The sequence below is a fragment of the Saccopteryx bilineata genome, chromosome 2, assembly GCF_036850765.1.
Source record: "Saccopteryx bilineata isolate mSacBil1 chromosome 2, mSacBil1_pri_phased_curated, whole genome shotgun sequence".
NCBI classification, from domain to species: Eukaryota; Metazoa; Chordata; class Mammalia; order Chiroptera; family Emballonuridae; genus Saccopteryx; species Saccopteryx bilineata.
In genome coordinates, this window is record NC_089491.1 from 340,489,436 (window position 1) to 340,508,216 (window position 18,781).

General features: G+C 40.7%; 1 protein-coding gene across 3 annotated transcripts in view; it reads left to right on the plus strand.

Annotated features, from left to right (window-relative positions):
• The first annotated feature begins 5,977 nt into the window (after positions 1-5,977).
• AKR1D1 (aldo-keto reductase family 1 member D1) overlaps positions 5,978-18,781 on the plus strand; it is a 29,443-nt gene continuing 16,639 nt past the window's right edge. For all 3 annotated transcript variants that reach the window (XR_010729451.1, XM_066262380.1, XM_066262381.1), the window contains exons 1-4: positions 5,978-6,162; positions 12,436-12,603; positions 16,021-16,137; positions 18,265-18,342. Coding sequence is in view for 2 of the 3 variants with exons in the window: in XM_066262380.1 (XP_066118477.1) it covers positions 6,070-6,162; positions 12,436-12,603; positions 16,021-16,137; positions 18,265-18,342 (456 nt within the window). In the remaining variant the exon portion in view is untranslated. The remainder of the gene's footprint in view (positions 6,163-12,435; positions 12,604-16,020; positions 16,138-18,264; positions 18,343-18,781) is intronic.

The window sequence follows — 18,781 nt, forward strand, 5'->3', positions numbered from 1 at the left end:
TCCACCTAAACTGATTATTTAACAAGGGCTGCAAAATGGGGATACTGTGATTTTTACATGAATTACCTACATTCTTTTCTTTTTAATTTATTTATTGATTTTAGAGAGAGAAGAAGGAAGAGAGAGAGACAGAAACATTGATCTGTTCCTGTATGTGCCCTGACCTGGGATCAAATCCACAACCTTGCTGTATCAGGACAATGCTCTAACCAAGCAAGCTATCCAGCCAGGGCTCACCTGCATTCTTCAGTAAAGAAAAGTTATTGCTCACCAAGTAGGAATGAACTGTTGTTCCTTGCAAACCTTATGATAAAAGTTTGTTTCTCTTTAACTTCCAATTTTTAGAATGGGAGTAGATATAATAATTGCTTGCATTGGTAGTCTGTGAATCTTTTTTTTCCTTTCTGTTCTTTTCTTTTTTAAATGACTTTGGGCTCATGAATTTGTATTATTCAAAGTTTTTATAATCACTATTCTTTTTGATAATCAAATTGCCCCAAATTTCACAAGTGGGAGCTCCCGTGGACTGACTTGGGTCCTTTTAATTACACTCCAGTAGTCTTTGAGCTCTTTCTTCTCTTTGGCACATCCAGAAATGACAAGTCCACCTTGACCTTTCCTAGCCCTGTCCATATTTAACCATATTTCTAGAGAGATCTAATTCCACAGTTTAGAAAGGTGTTTAGGAACTTAGATCTGAGCTCTAGAAGAGCTCACTAGTAGGATGTCATTGCTTTTAGTCCTTTTAGGTGTGCTGAATATATGTATATATTTTAACGAGTTTATAGTGACATATCCCATTCAAATTGAACACAATGTGCCATGATCTTATATTTGTGGCTCTCTGATACTGAAGATCTTGGTTTGTAATAACTTCAAGATGTTTACTTATTTGCTTTAACTTACATGAATATAAAATACTTTCAAAATCACAATACCAATATTACTACTAAACATAAAGCTATTGGCAGAGGAGTAAGACTTATTTGTAGTTTTCTCTCAGACTCATTCTTTTGTGTTACCAAGTTGATTTACAGTTAGGTTCATTTGTTTCCATTTGTTTTCTGTTTTATGGCTTCCCTTTTCTTCCTTTGTTGATCTAATGTATTTTTAAATAAGAAGAAAATAGATATATATATATATATATATATATATATATATTCACAGAAGATTTGCTTCTAATCCAAAACTTTTCATCATGACTCTAAACTACACCCCCATCTCCTCTAGAGAAACTACTTTTATTTGTTCCTAGTTGTTATTCCTAGTTTATATTAGCATGTCAATATTCACACATCAATGGTAATAAATGTACTGGGAAAAGGTTGAAGGGGACATATGGGAACTCTTTTTATTTTCTGCTCACTTTTCTGTAAATATAAAACTGCTCTAAAGATGAGATCTATTAGTTGTAACAACTGTAGCAACTTTAACTGCCTATTTCAAAATAGAAAATTTTACTAAGTCACATGATTGATTCATATTAATTCTAAATATTTTGTCTGACCTCATAAACTAATTATGCATTATAAACGTCAAAGGCAGAATTCAGTCAGGTTTATTCTGACTATTTATTATTTCTTGAGTTATTGTTAGTAAAGTCCATTCTTACAAACTATGTCACAAGAATAAAAACCCATTGATGTCACCACCACATAAGCCACCAATGAAGAGATTGCAGCACATCAGAATTATATGAGTAATCAGGAGAGTGAGGTACTGATGAGAGAACTTACAAACAGATCAATAGAACAAAACAGACAGCCTACAAATAGACTTGCACAAACATATCAACTGATCTTTGACAAAGGAGCAAAGGCAGTTTAATGGCGAAACAGAAGTCTTTTCAACAAATGATACTGAAACAACTAGAAACCACACACATAAAATCGCAAGGGCCATTGAAGAGCCGAAACAATCTTGAACTAGAACAAACTAGGACTCAGATGTATAGATATCAAAACTTACTATAAAGCAAAGTAGTCAAGATAGTTTGGTATTAGTGTAACCATAGACATGAAGATAAATGGAATGTAATTTAATGCCCCAGAATAAATTCATGTGTCTATGACCAACTGATTTTCAACAAGGGTACCAAACCATTAAATGGGGAGGAAATTGTCTTTTCAACATATGATTTTTACAAGTTTATGCCAACTCCAAAGTTCTTGGCTTCATTATTCAAATGCTATACCATCTACATAAACTGAATTTCAACAACCTTTTTTCAGCCATATTATAGAAACTATGTTAGTCACTGAGAATTTTTCAGACCATGCACCTCAACTCTAAGAACTCTCTGTCTAGGAGAGACAAATGCATCAATGAATAATCATGTTATAATAGGTCTTATGCAATAATGCATTTTCTTCTTGTACAATATTGCAATATTCAGCAGATTTTTTGGAAAGAGCCTTCAAGAGTGCATTTATTCAGGCTGGCCCCAGAGTTCTGGAATTGGTTCAGATTTATCCTAGATCAATGTCATATTTACTTGATAAGCATAACATAAAACCAAAACAAGGGTACATACCCAGCCTTTTACTAGACTGGACATAGAGGTCAGCAATTACTGGAAGGAGAAAAAAATAAACTGAAACAATAATTCAATCATTGCTGGTAAAGCCAGGAAATGAAAGGAAGGATGGAAAGAAGGAAGAAAGGAGGGAGGGAGGGAGGGAGGGAAGGAAGGAAGGAAGGAAGGAAGGAAGGAAGGAAGGAAGGAAGGAAGGAAGGAAGGAAGGAAGGACAAAAATGAGCTTCCCAAAATTAATCATTTGGGTAAATCCAATTAATCATTGATTCAAAATAAAACAACTATATAATGTGGGAGCCATTCAAAATGTGTTTAAAATACATGAGAAAAATGGTGTAACAATCAGGAGAATGGTAAATGGAGTTAAACCTGTGAGAAGAGGTTAAAAGTACAATTAATATATTTTAAATCAACTCTAGAGGGATATATTTTACATACAATAAAATACACCTATTTTTAGAGTTTAGTTAGATAATATTTGTCAAAATATATGCCACTACCACAATTAGATATGAGACATTTTGATCATCTCAAAAGTTTCATGTCCCTTCCCAGTAAATTCCAACCTTTCATCCCAGACCTCAGCCAATCACTGATCAGCTTCCTATCACTGTAGATGAGATTTATCTTTTCTAGAATTTCATGTAAATGGAAGTATGAAGGGGAAGGGCCATGTCTAGTATTGACCCCACAATACTACAAGGCCATAGTAATTAAACCAGCATGGTACTATCATAAAAACAGACATAGATCAATGGAATAGAATAGAGAACCCAAAAATAAACTCACACCTTTACATTCAATTAATATTTGACAAAGAAGGCTAAAACAATGGGATAAAGATAGTCTATTCAAAAATGGTGTTGGAGTATTGGACAGATACATGCAAAAAAAATGAAACTGGACCACCTTCTTATACCATAAAGAAGAATAAACTCACAGTGGATTAAAGACTTAAATATTGGCCCTGGCCAGTTGGCTCAGCGGTAGAGTGTCGGCCTGGCATGCAGGGGACCCGGGTTTGATTCCCGGCCAGGGCACATAGGAGAAGCGCCCATTTGCTTCTCCACCCCCACCCCCTCCTTCCTCTCTGTCTCTCTCTTCCCCTCCCGCAGCCAAGGCTCCATTAGAGCAAAGATGGCCCGGGCGCTGGGGATGGCTCCTTGGCCTCTGCCCCAGGCGCTAGAGTGGCTCTGGTCTGGTAGCGGCAGAGAGACGCCCCGGAGGGGCAGAGCATCGCCCCCTCGTGGGCAGAGCGTCGCCCCTGGTGGGCGTGCCGGGTGGATCCCAGTCAGGCGCATGCGGGAGTCTGACTATCTCTCCCCGTTTCCAGCTTCAGAAAAAAAAAAAAAAAAAAAAGACTTAAATATTAGACTCAAAACCATAAAAATCCTAGAAGAAAACATAGGCAGTAAAATCTCAGACATTTCTCATAGCAACATTTTTTCTAATATATCACCTTGGACAAGGGAAACAAATGAAAAATAAACAAATGAGACTACATCAAATTAAAAAGTTTTTGCACAGCAAAGGAAACCATCAGTAAAATGAAAAGGTAACCCACTGAATGGGAGAACATATTCAACAATGATACATCTGATAAGGGGTTAATATCCAAACTTTATAAAGAATTTATATAACCCAACAACAACAAAAAAAAACCCCTCAAATAATCCAATTATAAAATGGGCAAAGGACCTGAATAGACACTTCTTTAAAGAGTACATCCAGATGGCCAATAGACATATGAAGAAATACTCATTACCAATTACCAGAGAAATACAAATTAAAACCACAGTGAGATATCACCTCACACCTGTCAGAATGATTATTATCAATAAATCAACAAGCAACAATGTTGGCGAGGGTGTGGAGAAAAGGACTCCTTGTGCACTGTTGGAGGGAATACAGAGAGGTGCAGTCACTGTGATAAGCACAGTGGAGTTACCTAAAAAATTTAAAGTGGAACTGCCTTAATGACCCAACAATTCCATTTCTGAGAATTTATCCAAAGAAACCCAAAACACTGATTCAAAGAATATACGCACCCCTACATTTATTGCAGTGTTATTTACAATAGCCAAGGTTTTGAAGCAGCCCAAGTGCCCATCAGTGGATGAGTAGATAAAAAAGCAGTGGTACATTTACACAGTGGAATTCTATTTAGCTATAAAAAAGAAGGAAATCTTACCTTTTGTGAGAGTGTGGATGGACACAGAGAGCATTATGCTCTCCATGTGAGTGAAATAAGCCAGTCAGAGAAAACAGGTACCATATGATTTCACTCATATGTGTGATCAAATGAACAAAACGAACCAACAAGCAAATAGAGACAGACTCATTGAGAGCAGGCTGACAGCTGTGGGGGGGTGGGGGGGTGGGAGCTGGATGAAGCGGGTAGAGGGATTGAGCAAGAAAAGACCAGAAAGAAACAAGAAAAAAACTCATGGACAACAGTGTAGGAATTGAAGGGTTTGGGGAGGTAGAGAAGGGTAGAGGGGGGATAAAGGGTGATGGACAGAGACTTGACTTGGGTTGAACACACAACATAGTGTACAGAAGATGTGTTGTAGAATTGTGCACTGAAACCTGTATAATTTTGTTAACCAGTGTCACCCCAATAAATTCAATTTTAAAAAACTGTTTCCCTAATTACTACTTCTTTCCTTTTCCTTATCAATATCCAGAATCTTCCCAGGAGGGATTAACTACAACTCCACATTTACAAATGGCTTCTAATTCTTTTAAAGCAATCAAATCAGTCTTTTATTTCCTTTGACTACTATGATTGATTTAGCTATGGTTCATTCAACCAGGAAAGGCAACTGAGGCCAAAAAGACTCCACTGTTGGATTACTGTTGAGCAATGGAAGAAGCAAGCTCTCTTTCCCTTTGGGCTTGAGCCCAGAACTAAGTCACTTCCAGAACTGATTACTATGTTTCAGTAATAAGGGGAGAGTCAGCTAAGAGAGCCAGGAGAGTGAGGAACGGGTTCCTGGCCATATGATTTGTTCTTCTAGTCCAGTGTTCCCCAAATGTAACTAGGCAATAAAAATTCTGGACCCCTTCCCAGTGCTGCTTCACAGACTCTCCAGGGAAGTCCTGGGAAACTACTCTAGTCTCACCTGAAGCTAGCCCTAATGCTGAAGTTTTCAGGAATATGAACCAATAAATTTCATTTATAGTTTAAGAGAATTTGAGGTAGAACTGATACTTGACAGCAATAATATTCTAACTGATAGAACCCAACTAGATTTGTTTTGTTATTGTTCTTTCCAATCTTTTCTTTGCAGAAAAGTATAAACTCTCATTGGGTTATTCATATTGTCTCTGATAAAGTTCAAAGGACAATCTCCGTTAGGCTTTCTAGAACAACACGGAAGAAAACAGATTGAGAAATAGATCTGTCAATCTCTTCCCTCCCACTGTTCCTCCCTCTGGCTCTCCTTTCTTTGATTAAATAAGCCCTAGGACTCTTTTCAAAAAGTGTTCACAATTCCTGCTAGAAATTGAAGTCCTAGGCTCTCTCCAAGATGTACCTCAGTGCAGCAAATCACCGCATACCTCTAAGTGATGGGAACAGCATTCCTATCCTTGGGCTTGGTACCTACTCAGAACCTAAGTCGGTAAGTTTATTTTTCTTTCCGTTTGGTTTTTTTTTTTAATAAGAAACTTTTTACAACCATGACCTGCCATTCATTTTGAATGGATCTTATTGATTTACTTTTCTAATCATAAAAGCAACCTCCAAGGGCTACTGTGTGGCTGAATGAGTATTGGGCCAAATATTAAATGAAATCAATTTGTGATTAAAAATTATCTTAAGTCAGAGAATGGGACCTTTTTTCTTTCTTTCCTAAAATTTAGCTGAATGCTTGATTTATCTCAGGCACATGAAATTACTGAGCTTGTGGCCTGTGACTTTTTTAAGTTCATAGTTGGGAATTTTTAGTTCAGTCTAACAAACATATAGTGGGAACCTACCATGTAGGAAGGACTAAAATCCAGAAGCTTCAAATATTAAGAGGATAGTCTGCTGCCCAGGGATTAAAAATGTAATAGGGGAGGCACACTTTTTAAAAACTAATTACTGAACAATGAAGATGAGAGTAAATCCTAGCCTAGAAATACAAGCAAGCCCTGGCCGGTTGGCTCAGCGGTAGAGCGTCGGCCTAGCGTGCGGAGGACCCGGGTTCGATTCCCGGCCAGGGCACATAGGAGAAGCGCCCATTTGCTTCTCCACCCCTCCGCCGCGCCTTCCTCTCTGTCTCTCTCTTCCCCTCCCGCAGCCAAGGCTCCATTGGAGCAAAGATGGCCCGGGCACTGGGGATGGCTCTGTGGCCTGTGCCCCAGGCGCTAGAGTGGCTCTGGTCGCAACATGGCGACACCCAGGAGGGTCGCAACATGGCGACGCCCAGGATAGGCAGAGCATCGCCCCCTGGTGGGCAGAGCGTCGCCCCCTGGTGGGCGTGCCGGGTGGATCCCGGTCGGGCGCATGCGGGAGTCTGTCTGACTGTCTCTCCCTGTTTCCAGCTTCAGAAAAAAAAAAAAATGCAAAAAAAAAAAAAAAAAAAGAAATGCAAGCAGCATCTCTCTGAAAACACAGGAAAAGCAATGGTTAAATTTTTTAATTTTATTTTTCAATTAAAGTGTATATTCAATATTATTTTGCATTATTTTCAGGTATACCTCACAGACAATCATACACTTTACAAAGTTGTTTTCTGATATTTTAAGTACCCACCTGGCCCCATACATAGTTATTAGAATATTATTGACTGTACTCCCTGGGCTGTACTTGACATCCTCAAGATGTAACTCCCAATTTGTACTTCTTAATCCCTTCACCTTTTTCACTCAGCAGCCCCATTGGCAACCCTCAGCTTGTTCTCCGTATCTTTGAGTCTGTTTCTGTTTTGTTTGTTCATTTCTTTTTTCTTTAGAGTCCATATATAAGTGAAATCATATGGTATTCGTCTTTCTCTGGTGACTTATTTCATTTAGCATAACACCTTTAGGTCAAGCCATGCTGTCACAAAAGGTAAGATTTCCTTCTTTTTTTTTCAGCTGAGTAGTATTCCATTACCCACTTGTTTATTGATGAGTACTTGCGTTGCTTCCATATCTTGGCTATTGTAAATAATGTTGCAATGAACATAGGGATACATATATTCTTTCGAATCAATGGTTCAGAATTCCTTGGCTATATTCCCAGAAGTGAAATCACTGGGTCAGGGAATAGCTGAATATGATCATGGAGAGTGAAGTAGGTTTCCATTAAAATACAATCAAGTTTCTACCTCAATCTCTCTGCTCTCCTTATTGTAATTCAACATTTCATGCTGTGTAGAAATGCTACTGAACTTTGAGTGATCATGAATGAATGAACTCTGTAAAGCTAATAATAAGAAGCCGAATTGTCAGAGCAGCAGAGCTGAGGCAGGGCATTTAAGAAAGAAGGGGAAGTATAGGGGCACAAGATATATGTATATGACCAGGAAAGGCCAAGTCCATGGTGGCTGACACATGGACTTAATGGTGGACGTAATGAACGTCCGCTGAATCTGGAAATGCAAATTGAGATGGGATTATAGAAAAGGAGAAACTATTGAAATTTTACAGAGAAATGGCATCATCAGATCAGTGTTTTTGAAAGATAATTCTGGGGCAGCATGGAGAATGGAAGACAAAGGAAGAAAAAGAAACGACAGATACGAAGAGCAGTAAACACTTGTATCACAATCCCACATTCCACTTCCAACCACCACTGTTCTGATAATGCAATGAAAAATCACTGTTTGAACAATGATGAGAATCTGGGTCATTGGCCCCTTTCTCTTCTAACTTTAAGCGTTGTCGCTGGATGACCTCATTCATAACCTTTGCTGCAAGCACACCTATGCAGAGACTCCTTGCTCTGTATTTCCTATTCCGTTTGTTATCTCTCCCTATAGAATTGTGGATTGGCTATATCAGAACCACTGGGACATTTTTTTTAAAAAAAATAGAGATCCTTAGAACCTCAGGTCTACTGACTCTGGATCTCTAGGGGTAGAACCTAAGAATCTGCATTTAATTTGCTCCCGGATAATTCTGTTGTGCAGACAAGTATGTATGCCATCTTCCACGGGCACCTCTACCTCAACATGGTGAAATACAGTCATCATCTTCCCTTTCTCCCAAAATATCACTCCTCCCAGCAAAGAGAACCCCTCCCCAGCCACTCAAGCTAGAAATCTGAGTGTATTTTGTTATTCTGCCCTCTTCCCCATTTTCCCCTTCTCCACATTACATCCTAATGATTGCCAAGTCTCTGATGACTTTGTCTCAGAAACATTCCCCAACTCACAGCTTCCTCTTTATCCACAGTCACTTTCTTCGTTTAGGCTCTTAATTTATCTTAGGGCAATCCTTCCTAATTTGTCCCCTTCCAGTGAATTATCCTGGAGCTATCAGGAGCTTCCTCAGGTCCAGATCTGGTCATGCTACTCTTCTGTTCAATCATTTCAATGGCTCCTTATAAATTATAGGGTAGAGTCCACACCCCTTACCTTGCACACTGGGCTTTTATGGTTCAAGACCCATCTGTCCCGCAGCATTTAACACCACCCTTCCAGCCTCTTGTTTTATTTATTTATTTATTTATGTATTTTGTATTTTTCTGAAGTTGGAAACGGGAGGCAGTCAGACAGACTCCCGCATGCGCCCGACCGGGATCCACCCGGCACGCCCACCAGGGGGCGATGCTCTGCCCATCTGGGGCATTGCTCTGTTGCAACCAGAGGCATTCTAGTGCCTGAAGCAGAGGCCACAGAGCCAACCTCAGCACCTGGGCCATCTTTGCTCCAATAGAGCCTTGGCTGCGGGAGGGGAAGAGAGAGACAGAGAGGAAGGAGAGGGGGAGGGGTGGAGAAGCAGATGGGTGCTTCTCCTGTGTGCCCTGGCCGGGAATCAAACCCAGGACTCCTGCAAGCCAGGCCGATGCTTTACCACTGAGCCAACTGGCCAGGGCCTCCAGCCTCTTCTTATGTGTAAAACATGACAACCTAAGTTCCTTGAACAGCACTCTCATTTCCATGCCTTTGAACACGCTGCCTTCTACCTGGAACACCCTTTCTCTTGACTTGTTCCCTTGGCCAGCTTCTACTAAACCTTCAAGACCCAGTTCAGGGCTCTCTCTCCTTAGCATCTCATGTCCCAGCCACCACAACTTGCCCCTCCTGCTTGTTCACATAGCCCCTATGCTTGACTCTGTTGTAGCACATATCATACCCTTTTGTAATCATTGTTGCTCTGCAGTCTTCCCCACAAGACTGTGAAGTCTGTTAGGAAAGAGACCATGTCTTGTTTTGCTCTATATTCCCAGCATAGTGTCTAGCAGGTAATGGGTGTTCAGCTAATGCTTGTCAAATTGGTGAATGAGCTTGTGAAAGGGGATGTATATGTACATGAGTATCAGGGGGCATAGTGGATACAATAATAACAGCTACAACTTTTTGAACATTTTAACTATATGCCAGGAACACATTACAAGCATTTTCTAATTTAATTCTCACAACATTATGAATTAGATACCAGTTTACCCAATTTTAGAGATGAGAAAACAGAGATTAAATAAATTTCCCCAAACTTACAATGCTAAGAAACAGAGCAGGGATTTGAACCAGTGTAGTTTGGGTTCAGATCCTATGCTCTAATCCCCTATACTATATTGCCTGTTATAAATATCTCTTATATCAGTGAAGCTGCATATTTCTAACTATGACTTTCCGTGTCTATTTCTGTATATGAAAGTATCTAAGAATATATGTTCTGAAATATCTATCTTAGGATATATAAATGCTATGGGTTAGAGACATTCAAAAGCAGCCATGTGCCATTTCCCAAAAAGATCTGTGACTTACTTTACAAGATGACATACACCAGTTTAAGATTATGACATCAGACCAATACTGCTACATAGAAATAAACATCATGTGTGCACAAACCACATTTGTGATCAGAAGGATTATCAGTTGTAAAATAATATATGGAGCTAATGATATGTCTCACAAAACCAGAAACTAATGGGAAGGAAAATACACAACATGTATCCGAAAGATTTGGGGTAGGGGAAGGGGTAGAGCTGGGATTAAAGGGGGTTGGGAGTGGGAAGAAGGGAGTATCCGGGTAAAGCAGATTCAATGGCCTTCTGTTCCAAGTCAAACAACTAAAAACTCCTTTATCATCTACCCAGAACTGATGAGGCAGAGGCTTAGAACCACCTGCCCCCAAATCAATCACCCTGAAATAAATACACCAAATTAGATTTAATGTCAGAATCAGTCTTATTCCTGGAGTCTGATGCCAACAGTTTGTTTTCGCCACTTATCATGGCTGAAAGGCTTTTCAAAGCTGTTCATTCCACAAAAGATGCAAGGTGAATACTGGGTTGAGGTAACTCTTTAACTAGAACTCATTCATGGTCTGTGTACATAGTCAAGTCAGGCAATATTTGTCCTGGGATCCTCCTGCTCAGTTGTGATACAGAAGTTTTGAGAACAGCAGGGCACCAGGCAAAGACCTAGGCACATCTTCAGAGGGAGATGGGACCAGAGCGCAACAGGGAGGTTAAAATAAGAAAGACTTAACATCATCTCCTCAAACTCCTGCCTGGTTTAGACTCCACTGGAACACATGGTGATGGGAACTGTGGGAAAAGCAGCTTTGAACGAACAGTTTTATGGAGCTGCATGAGGCTGACCAGCCCAGCTTCTCCTGACTTACAAAGATTTCTCTCTCTCTCTCTCTTTCTCTCTCTTAATATACCCAACTTATCTGCAAGGGTGTTTCATGCCTACAGACTTAGGGAATTTGAAATGAGCCGGCATTTAGTAGCACTAAGCACCCTGTGCATTCCCTCACCTGATGGTCACTAATGGAAAAAAAGAAAGAGTACGAGTTACCTGCGTGCCTTTTCTCTATGAAAGCTTTCCACCATGCTTTTTATCGGGATGAAATAGTCTACAATAGCCTCCCAACAGGTCTCCCTTATTTCTCTCTCTCTCCCAATAACTCTGTCTGGGTAAATCTGGAAAGCAAGAGTCTTGAGTCTTGTTCCTTTTTTTTTTTTTATTTGATAGAAATTAATTCACCCTGGCTAGTTGGCTCAGTGTTGGCCTGGCATGTGGAAGTCCTGGGTTTGTTCCCAGTCAGGGCACACAGGAGAATCACCCATCTGCTTCTCCACCCCTCCCCTACCCTTTCTCTCTCTCTCTCTCTTTTCTTCTCCCACAGCCATGGCTTGATTGGTTTGAGCGCATCAGCCCCAGACACTGAGGATGGCTCCATGGAGCCTCCACCTCAGGCACTATAAATAGCTTGGTTGCAAGCATGGCCCCAAATGAGCAAAGCATTGGCCCCAGGCAGGGGTTGCCATGGATCCCAGTCAGGGTACATGCAAGAATCTGTTTGTCTCTCCTCTCACTTGGAAAAGGAGAAATAAAAAGAAATAAATTAATTCATTTTTTATGAATATCAGCTCATAAAATCCTATAGTTTGTCTGGTTCTACACTAAGACCCCATAGAGCCAAAGCAATTCTGAGAAAGTAAAACAAAGCCAGAAGGATCACATGTGCTCATTTTAAACTATCCTACAAAGTGATCAAAATAGTATGGTATTGACAGAAAAACACACACACAGACCAAGGGATCAGAACTGAGAGCCCAGAAATAAATCCACACAGGTATGGGCGGGCTGCTGTCCGGCTCCATTATCCAATCACAGCAGCATGGGACTGGGAATTTGTCGTTTCCACTCTAAAATATTGTCCAGCAAAGTGTCCTGATTAATAATAATTGAACTAAAGAAAAGACCCATTTTTTTTTCCTCCCAAATCCCTACCCCCTGTCCTTTCAGACCCCGAGTGGGGTCTGTTTGGCATCTGTGAGAATGGCCATCGACACCGGCTACCGGCACATTGATGGGGCGTACATCTACAAGAACGAGCATGAAGTAGGGGAGGCCATCAGAGAGAAGATAGCGGAAGGGAAGGTGCGGAGAGAAGATATTTTCTACTGTGGAAAGGTGAGCCCTTCCCTTCACCCTTCACCCTTCACCCTTTACCTCCTCATATTAATGGTAGACCTGATATCACTTTTCTCTGCCAAACAATATTGACTCGCCAACAGGGGTGAATTTTCAACTGCCAAATTCCTTACTCTTGCCAAGAATTTAGGGACTGATAAACCCTTTGAAGTGGGCTTAGGGCAAAGCTCTTTCTTCACCCATGAGCACAGATTTAAGACAATATGCAAAGAACCAAATCAACAAAGCAAAAATTTGGGGAGTGATGAGAAAGGAGATGGTTCAGATTACAGAAGCATTTGCCAAAATTTTCTTTGAAAGGGCAGCCTTCTCTTTCTTTTGTCCATGTGGATTTATCCATAGAGTACTAATTAATTTTATTGAGCTATAATTTACATCCCATAAATTTTACCATTTTAAATTGGTGGTTTTTAGTATATTCACAGAAGTTGCATGACCATAACCACTATCTAATTTCAGAATATTTTCATCATTCCAGAAAAAAAAAAACCCATGCCCACTAGCTGTCACTTCCCATTTACCCCCCCCCCCTCCCCAGCAACCACTGACCTACTTTCTGTCTCCATAGTTTTTCTATTTTGGACATTTCACACAAATAAAATTAATATAATAAGTGGCCTTTTGTGTCTAGCTTTTTTCACTCAGTATAATGTTTCTAGGTCCATCCAAGTTGCAACCTGTATCAGAATGTCATTTCTTATAATGGCCAAATAATATTCCATTGTATGAATTTACCACATTTTGTTCAGACCAGAACCTTGGGAGCAATTTAAACCTCCAGTATTAGAAATCACTCTCCACTGAAGAGCAATCAGAAAGATAAAGTGTCGTGATTAAAATGAAAGCCAGTGGGGCCCTGGCTGGTTGGCTCAGTGGTAGAGCGTCGGCCTGGCGTGCAGAAGTCCCGGGTTCGATTCCCGGCCAAGGCACACAGGAGAAGCAACCATCTGCTTCTCCACCCCTCCCCCTCTCCTTCCTCTCTGTCTCTCTCTTCCCCTCCCACAGCCAAGGCTCCATTGGAGCAAAGATGGCCCGGGCGCTGGGGATGGCTCCTTGGCCTCTGCCCCAGGCGCTAGAGTGGCTCTGGTCGCAACAGAGCGACACCGGAGGGGCAGAGCATCGCCCCCTGGTGGGCAGAGCGTCGCTCCCTGGTGGGCGTGCCGGGTGGATCCCGGTCGGGCGCATGCGGGAGTCTGTCTGACTGTCTCTCCCCGTTTCCAGCTTCAGAAAAATAAATTAAAAAAAAAAAAAGAAAGCCAGTGGGAATGTAGAATGTATATTTACAGGCAGCTTTGCAGGAATAATTTACAAAACTTTGAAAACTTGTAATACAATTCTCTTAAGGATTCTAAAGTGAAAAAGAAACTGCTTTCAGATCCCCACTCAGCCTTCTTCCAAAATCTCCAGGGGTTCACAATTCCCCAAATCACCAGCCATTTATGGGTTATGGTTCTAAGGAGCCACATGGAGCCACTGTCCCAAAATGTTAGCCTGAAGCTTTTCATTTTATTATAGCTTTACAGTTCTGATTTCTACAGATTTTATCATCACACAGTCTCTCATTAGAGTAAAACATTAAATAGGTGCTCTCCAAATGTTTTCGTAGAAGAGTAAACTTGAATTCATAATCCTAAGAACCTGCGCATAGCAACCTGCCCAAAGCCAGAAATATATCTGAAAACTTGTACTTATCTTAGTTTTTTAAACTTTTGCATTGTTTACATAATTGATTCTTGTTTGTTTTTTGGAAAAATGAGGCTTGAAATAAACATCAAGAAAAATAAATCAAAAAGTTTTGTTCTTACCCTTTGGTAAATAGTCAAAGCTATTACAAAATCTATCATGTTAGAAAAATTGAAGCAAATTAAACCAGCTATTTCATAGAGTTGCTATGAGTTGCTACCATCTACAAAATATTTAAATGGTCTGTTACAAAGCTAGTACTATATGGGTTTGTTGAATAAAAGTAATTGAAATATATAAAACACAACCCTCACTTAAATGTAATGGCAGCAATAATACCAAAGGGTCATTTGTACTTCTTTGTATTTTTGTTTTGTTTTGTTTTGTTTTATTCAGTGAGAGGAGGGGAGGCAGAGGGACAGACTCCTGTATATGCCCACGCGGCAAGCCCACTAGGGGATGGTGGTCTCCCCATCTGGGGTATTGCTCCATTGCTCAGCAACCAAGCCCTTCTTAGTGCCTGAGTTGGAGGCCATGGAGCCATCCTCAGCACCCTGGGCCAACTTTGCTCAAACCATTCAAGCCATGGCTTCAGGAGGAGAAGGGGGACTGGACAAGAAGAATGGCGCTTCTCGTGTGTGCCCTGACTGGGAATTGAACCCAGGACATCCACATGTCGGGCTGATACTCTACCACTGAGCCAACCAGCCAGGCCCCATTTGTACTTCTTGATCCCTTCACCTTTTTACCCATCCCCTAACCCTCTCCCATCTGACAACAGGTAAAATGTTCTCTGTATCTATGAGCCTGTTCTGTTTCTGCTTGTTTGTTGATTGTGTTTTCTAGATTCCACATATAAGTGAAATCATATGGCATTTGTCTTTCTCATATGGCATTTGTCTTTCTCTGTCTGACTTATATCATTCAACAGATTACCCTGTAGGTCCATCCATGCTGTGACAGATGGCAAGATTTTTTTTTTTAATTTATATATATATATATTTTTGTATTTTTCTGAAGCTGGAAACGGGGAGAAACAGTCAGACAGACTCCCGCATGCGCCCGACCAGGATCCACCCGGCATGCCCACCAGGGGCGACGCTCTGCCCACCAGGGGGCGGTGCTCTGCCCCTCCGGGGCGTCGCTCTGCCGCGACCAGAGCCACTCTAGCGCCTGGGGCAGAGGCCAAGGAGCCATCCCCAGCGCCCGGGCCATCTTTGCTCCAATGGAGCCTTTGCTGCGGGAGGGGAAGAGAGAGACAGGGAGGAAGGAGGGGGTGGGGGTGGAGAAGCAAATGGGCGCTTCTCCTATGTGCCCTGGCTGGGAATCAAACCCGGGTCCCCCACATGCCAGGCCGACGCTCTACCGCTGAGCCAACCGGCCAGGGCCGGCAAGATTTTTTTTTTTATGGCTGAGTCATATTCCATTGTGTAAATGCACCAGTTCTTTATCCATTCTCTATTGATGGACACTTAGGTTGCTTCCATATCTTGGCTATTGTAAATAATGCTTCAATGAACATATGGACGCATGTCCTGCTACTATATTCTGATAAAGACCCTATAGTCAGATAAAATGTCAGCATGATCATATTTTTGTTCAATAAAATGAATGAATAAAATGTGTATGAAGGTCTTTTAAAGAATAAAGAAATGCATTGTTAGTTTTAAAAAATAGCATGGATGTTGGTTAACATCCTTTTTATTTTTTCAGCTCTGGGCTACAAATCTTGTCCCGCAGCGGGTCCGCCCAGCCCTGGAGAAGACACTCCAGGTCCTTCAGCTAGATTATATCGATCTTTACATCATTGAAGTACCCATGGCTTTTAAGGTGAGTTCAGTCTCCTAAAGGTTTAGCATCTGCTCTTTGGCAACCGGGAGCTGGTAGCTATGTTTGTACAGCTAGTGAATGTTATTGTTTTGTTACCATAGATCAGACAGCACTGACCTAGACCAACAAATGCCCATAACTCTTATGTGTAACAGACTCAGGCTTGGATCCCACATTTCTTGATTCATAATCCAACACACTTTGTATTATATCATGTCTTTATACCTGCAGTTTAATCTCTCTCCATCAAACTATCACATAGTCCCTGAACTATAGCCCACATTTTAGTTGTCCAGCATCCAGACACACTCTTTTCCCACTCATATAGTCATGAAAATGTTTCTGCGTGACATAATGCAAAATAATATGTACAACTGAAAAGTTACTCACCTTCCTTCTCCTCCAAAGGGAAATAACACCCCCTAAAAAACATGGTCAGGTTTTTTTGAGGTGAGCCATGAGATCAGGGTGATAGCTACTCCTCTAGTTTGAATGCACTTCTTCCTTGAACTTACTCTATTGATGGACTCAATGGTAATTTAAACCCCAACAACACATACCATAGATGCTGTTGACAGGAAGTAACTGCTTTAAAATTTCACCGGGGGAAGAAGAGATTGAACAGGAAATGGCTCGCTTGTGTACCAGGCAACTCAGATCCCACTGGTCAGAGAGAACAAGGTCTCTGCTATTGCAGTGGACAAATTTCCTTCACACAACCAACCTGGCTGCCACTGTTCCGGTCTCTGGGAGCACTTTCCTTGATGACTCTCCTCTGTGAATCACATCTAAGAGGGACTTTGGGAAAGAGTTGCCTTTTGCATCCTAATCCTGTAGCTAGAGGTCTGCAGGCTTCAAAATGACCTTGGTCATCAAAGTCTTTTATCCATCAGGTTGGGATTTCATGGACCAGACAATATCCCTTAAAATTTTGCTAGGCTCTCAGTAAACTCACATCCAGTCAGCTCCATGAAAGAATAATTAAAACTAGACATCTTTTAGGGTCGCTTTGTTTGTCTTTGATCCTCAGCCTGTGGTTTCTGCATCTCAGTCAAGAGCCTCCTTGTTCTGCTCTGTCTATTCAGTCCGCAGCTTAAGGGCCCCATTTGGCTTCAAATAATACAAAACAGGAGGCACAAGTTATGTGTTTTTTGCCTCCAGCCTGCATCTCAGTGGACGGTGCTCCGTGGTTAGATAGAGCATCCATGGCCTGAGATCCTGCCTTCAGAGCGATATTGACAAGACTTTTCCCGAAGTCCAGTTTTATTTCTCCCTAGGGTTCTCACCTTCCTGCCTTGGCTAACACTGACTTTGCTAATGCTAGACAGCTCAGAGCTGAACTTCTGCCATTTTGGATGACATCCAGAAGCAGAAAGTACCTGTTTTAGCAAAATATGATCTTACTTCTCATCGTACAAGCCAAATAGCAATAAACACATTTATCTTTCTTCAGGACTTGACTGAAGCCTGCAAAATAGCCAATAAACTCTGACACCCAGCCTTGTCCTACTAAATCCCCTAAAGCTCCAATCTTCATAGGTTCATTGTCAGAGTCTCAAGACACCACAAGGTAACAATTTGACAAGATGCCATCCTGCTGCATAGCAACAATAGCCAATGCTCAGCTGGATGTGGGTAAAAATCTTCACTGTCCACAATCCCATACTGAGCTAGCCAGTTTTTCATATGTTGTACTTTCCTTGCCATACCCAACACCTTTGTTTTAGTCTTGTTATAAATGGCAAAAATACAACTCAAATTGATGTTAGCAAAAGAAAAGGAACCAAGGATTCCAAGGGATATCTACTTCAGGCACAACTGGATCCAGAAGTTCAAGTTATGTATCTACACTCTGGCCCATTCTCTATCCTTGTGTCTGGTAGCTTCGTCCTCAAAATTCTTTCTATATGATAGCAAAGTGCCATTGATGTGCCAGAGTAGGATAATGAGATTAATGTTTTACATATTTTGGAAAACGAAAGGATCTCTGGACCATCCCACAAAGGTAAGAATATAGAGTTTATTATATGATTATATAAACATATCATATATAAATATTTAAACTTGAATTTCAATTCCAAGATGTAAATAAAATAAATTACACTAGTTCTTATTTATCTTTTCCAGCCTGGAGATGAAACCTACCCTAGAGATGAGAATGGCAAATGGTTATATCACCAGACGAATCTGTGCGCCACTTGGGAGGTAAGTTCAGTGGGCCTTTTATTTGAAAAGACTACATTTTTACATAGTGATCTGATCATTCCTGTTTGATTTAATGAGGAGATACAGCCTTTACTCTCCCATTCTGTTTTATTATCTGCAACACAGGGTGTAAAAGAGATAACGGAATAGTATTTTCAACGTATGCAAGAATAAAGAACAACGACCTTGAACTTTATATCCTGTCAAACTATAAAGCAAAAATGATGCATGATAAAAACATTTTCTGATCTACACACTGCTCAGAAGTTTTGCCACATAAAGACCAGCATTGTAAACCATTGGCAATTAAGAGAAACAAAAATCTAAAAGATGATGTATAATTATACAAGAAATGTATAAAGTGAAAATTATCAAGTCAAACTTGAAATAATGTTTATTATCTATAAAACTATCTAAGATCACACAAAAAGAGAAATAC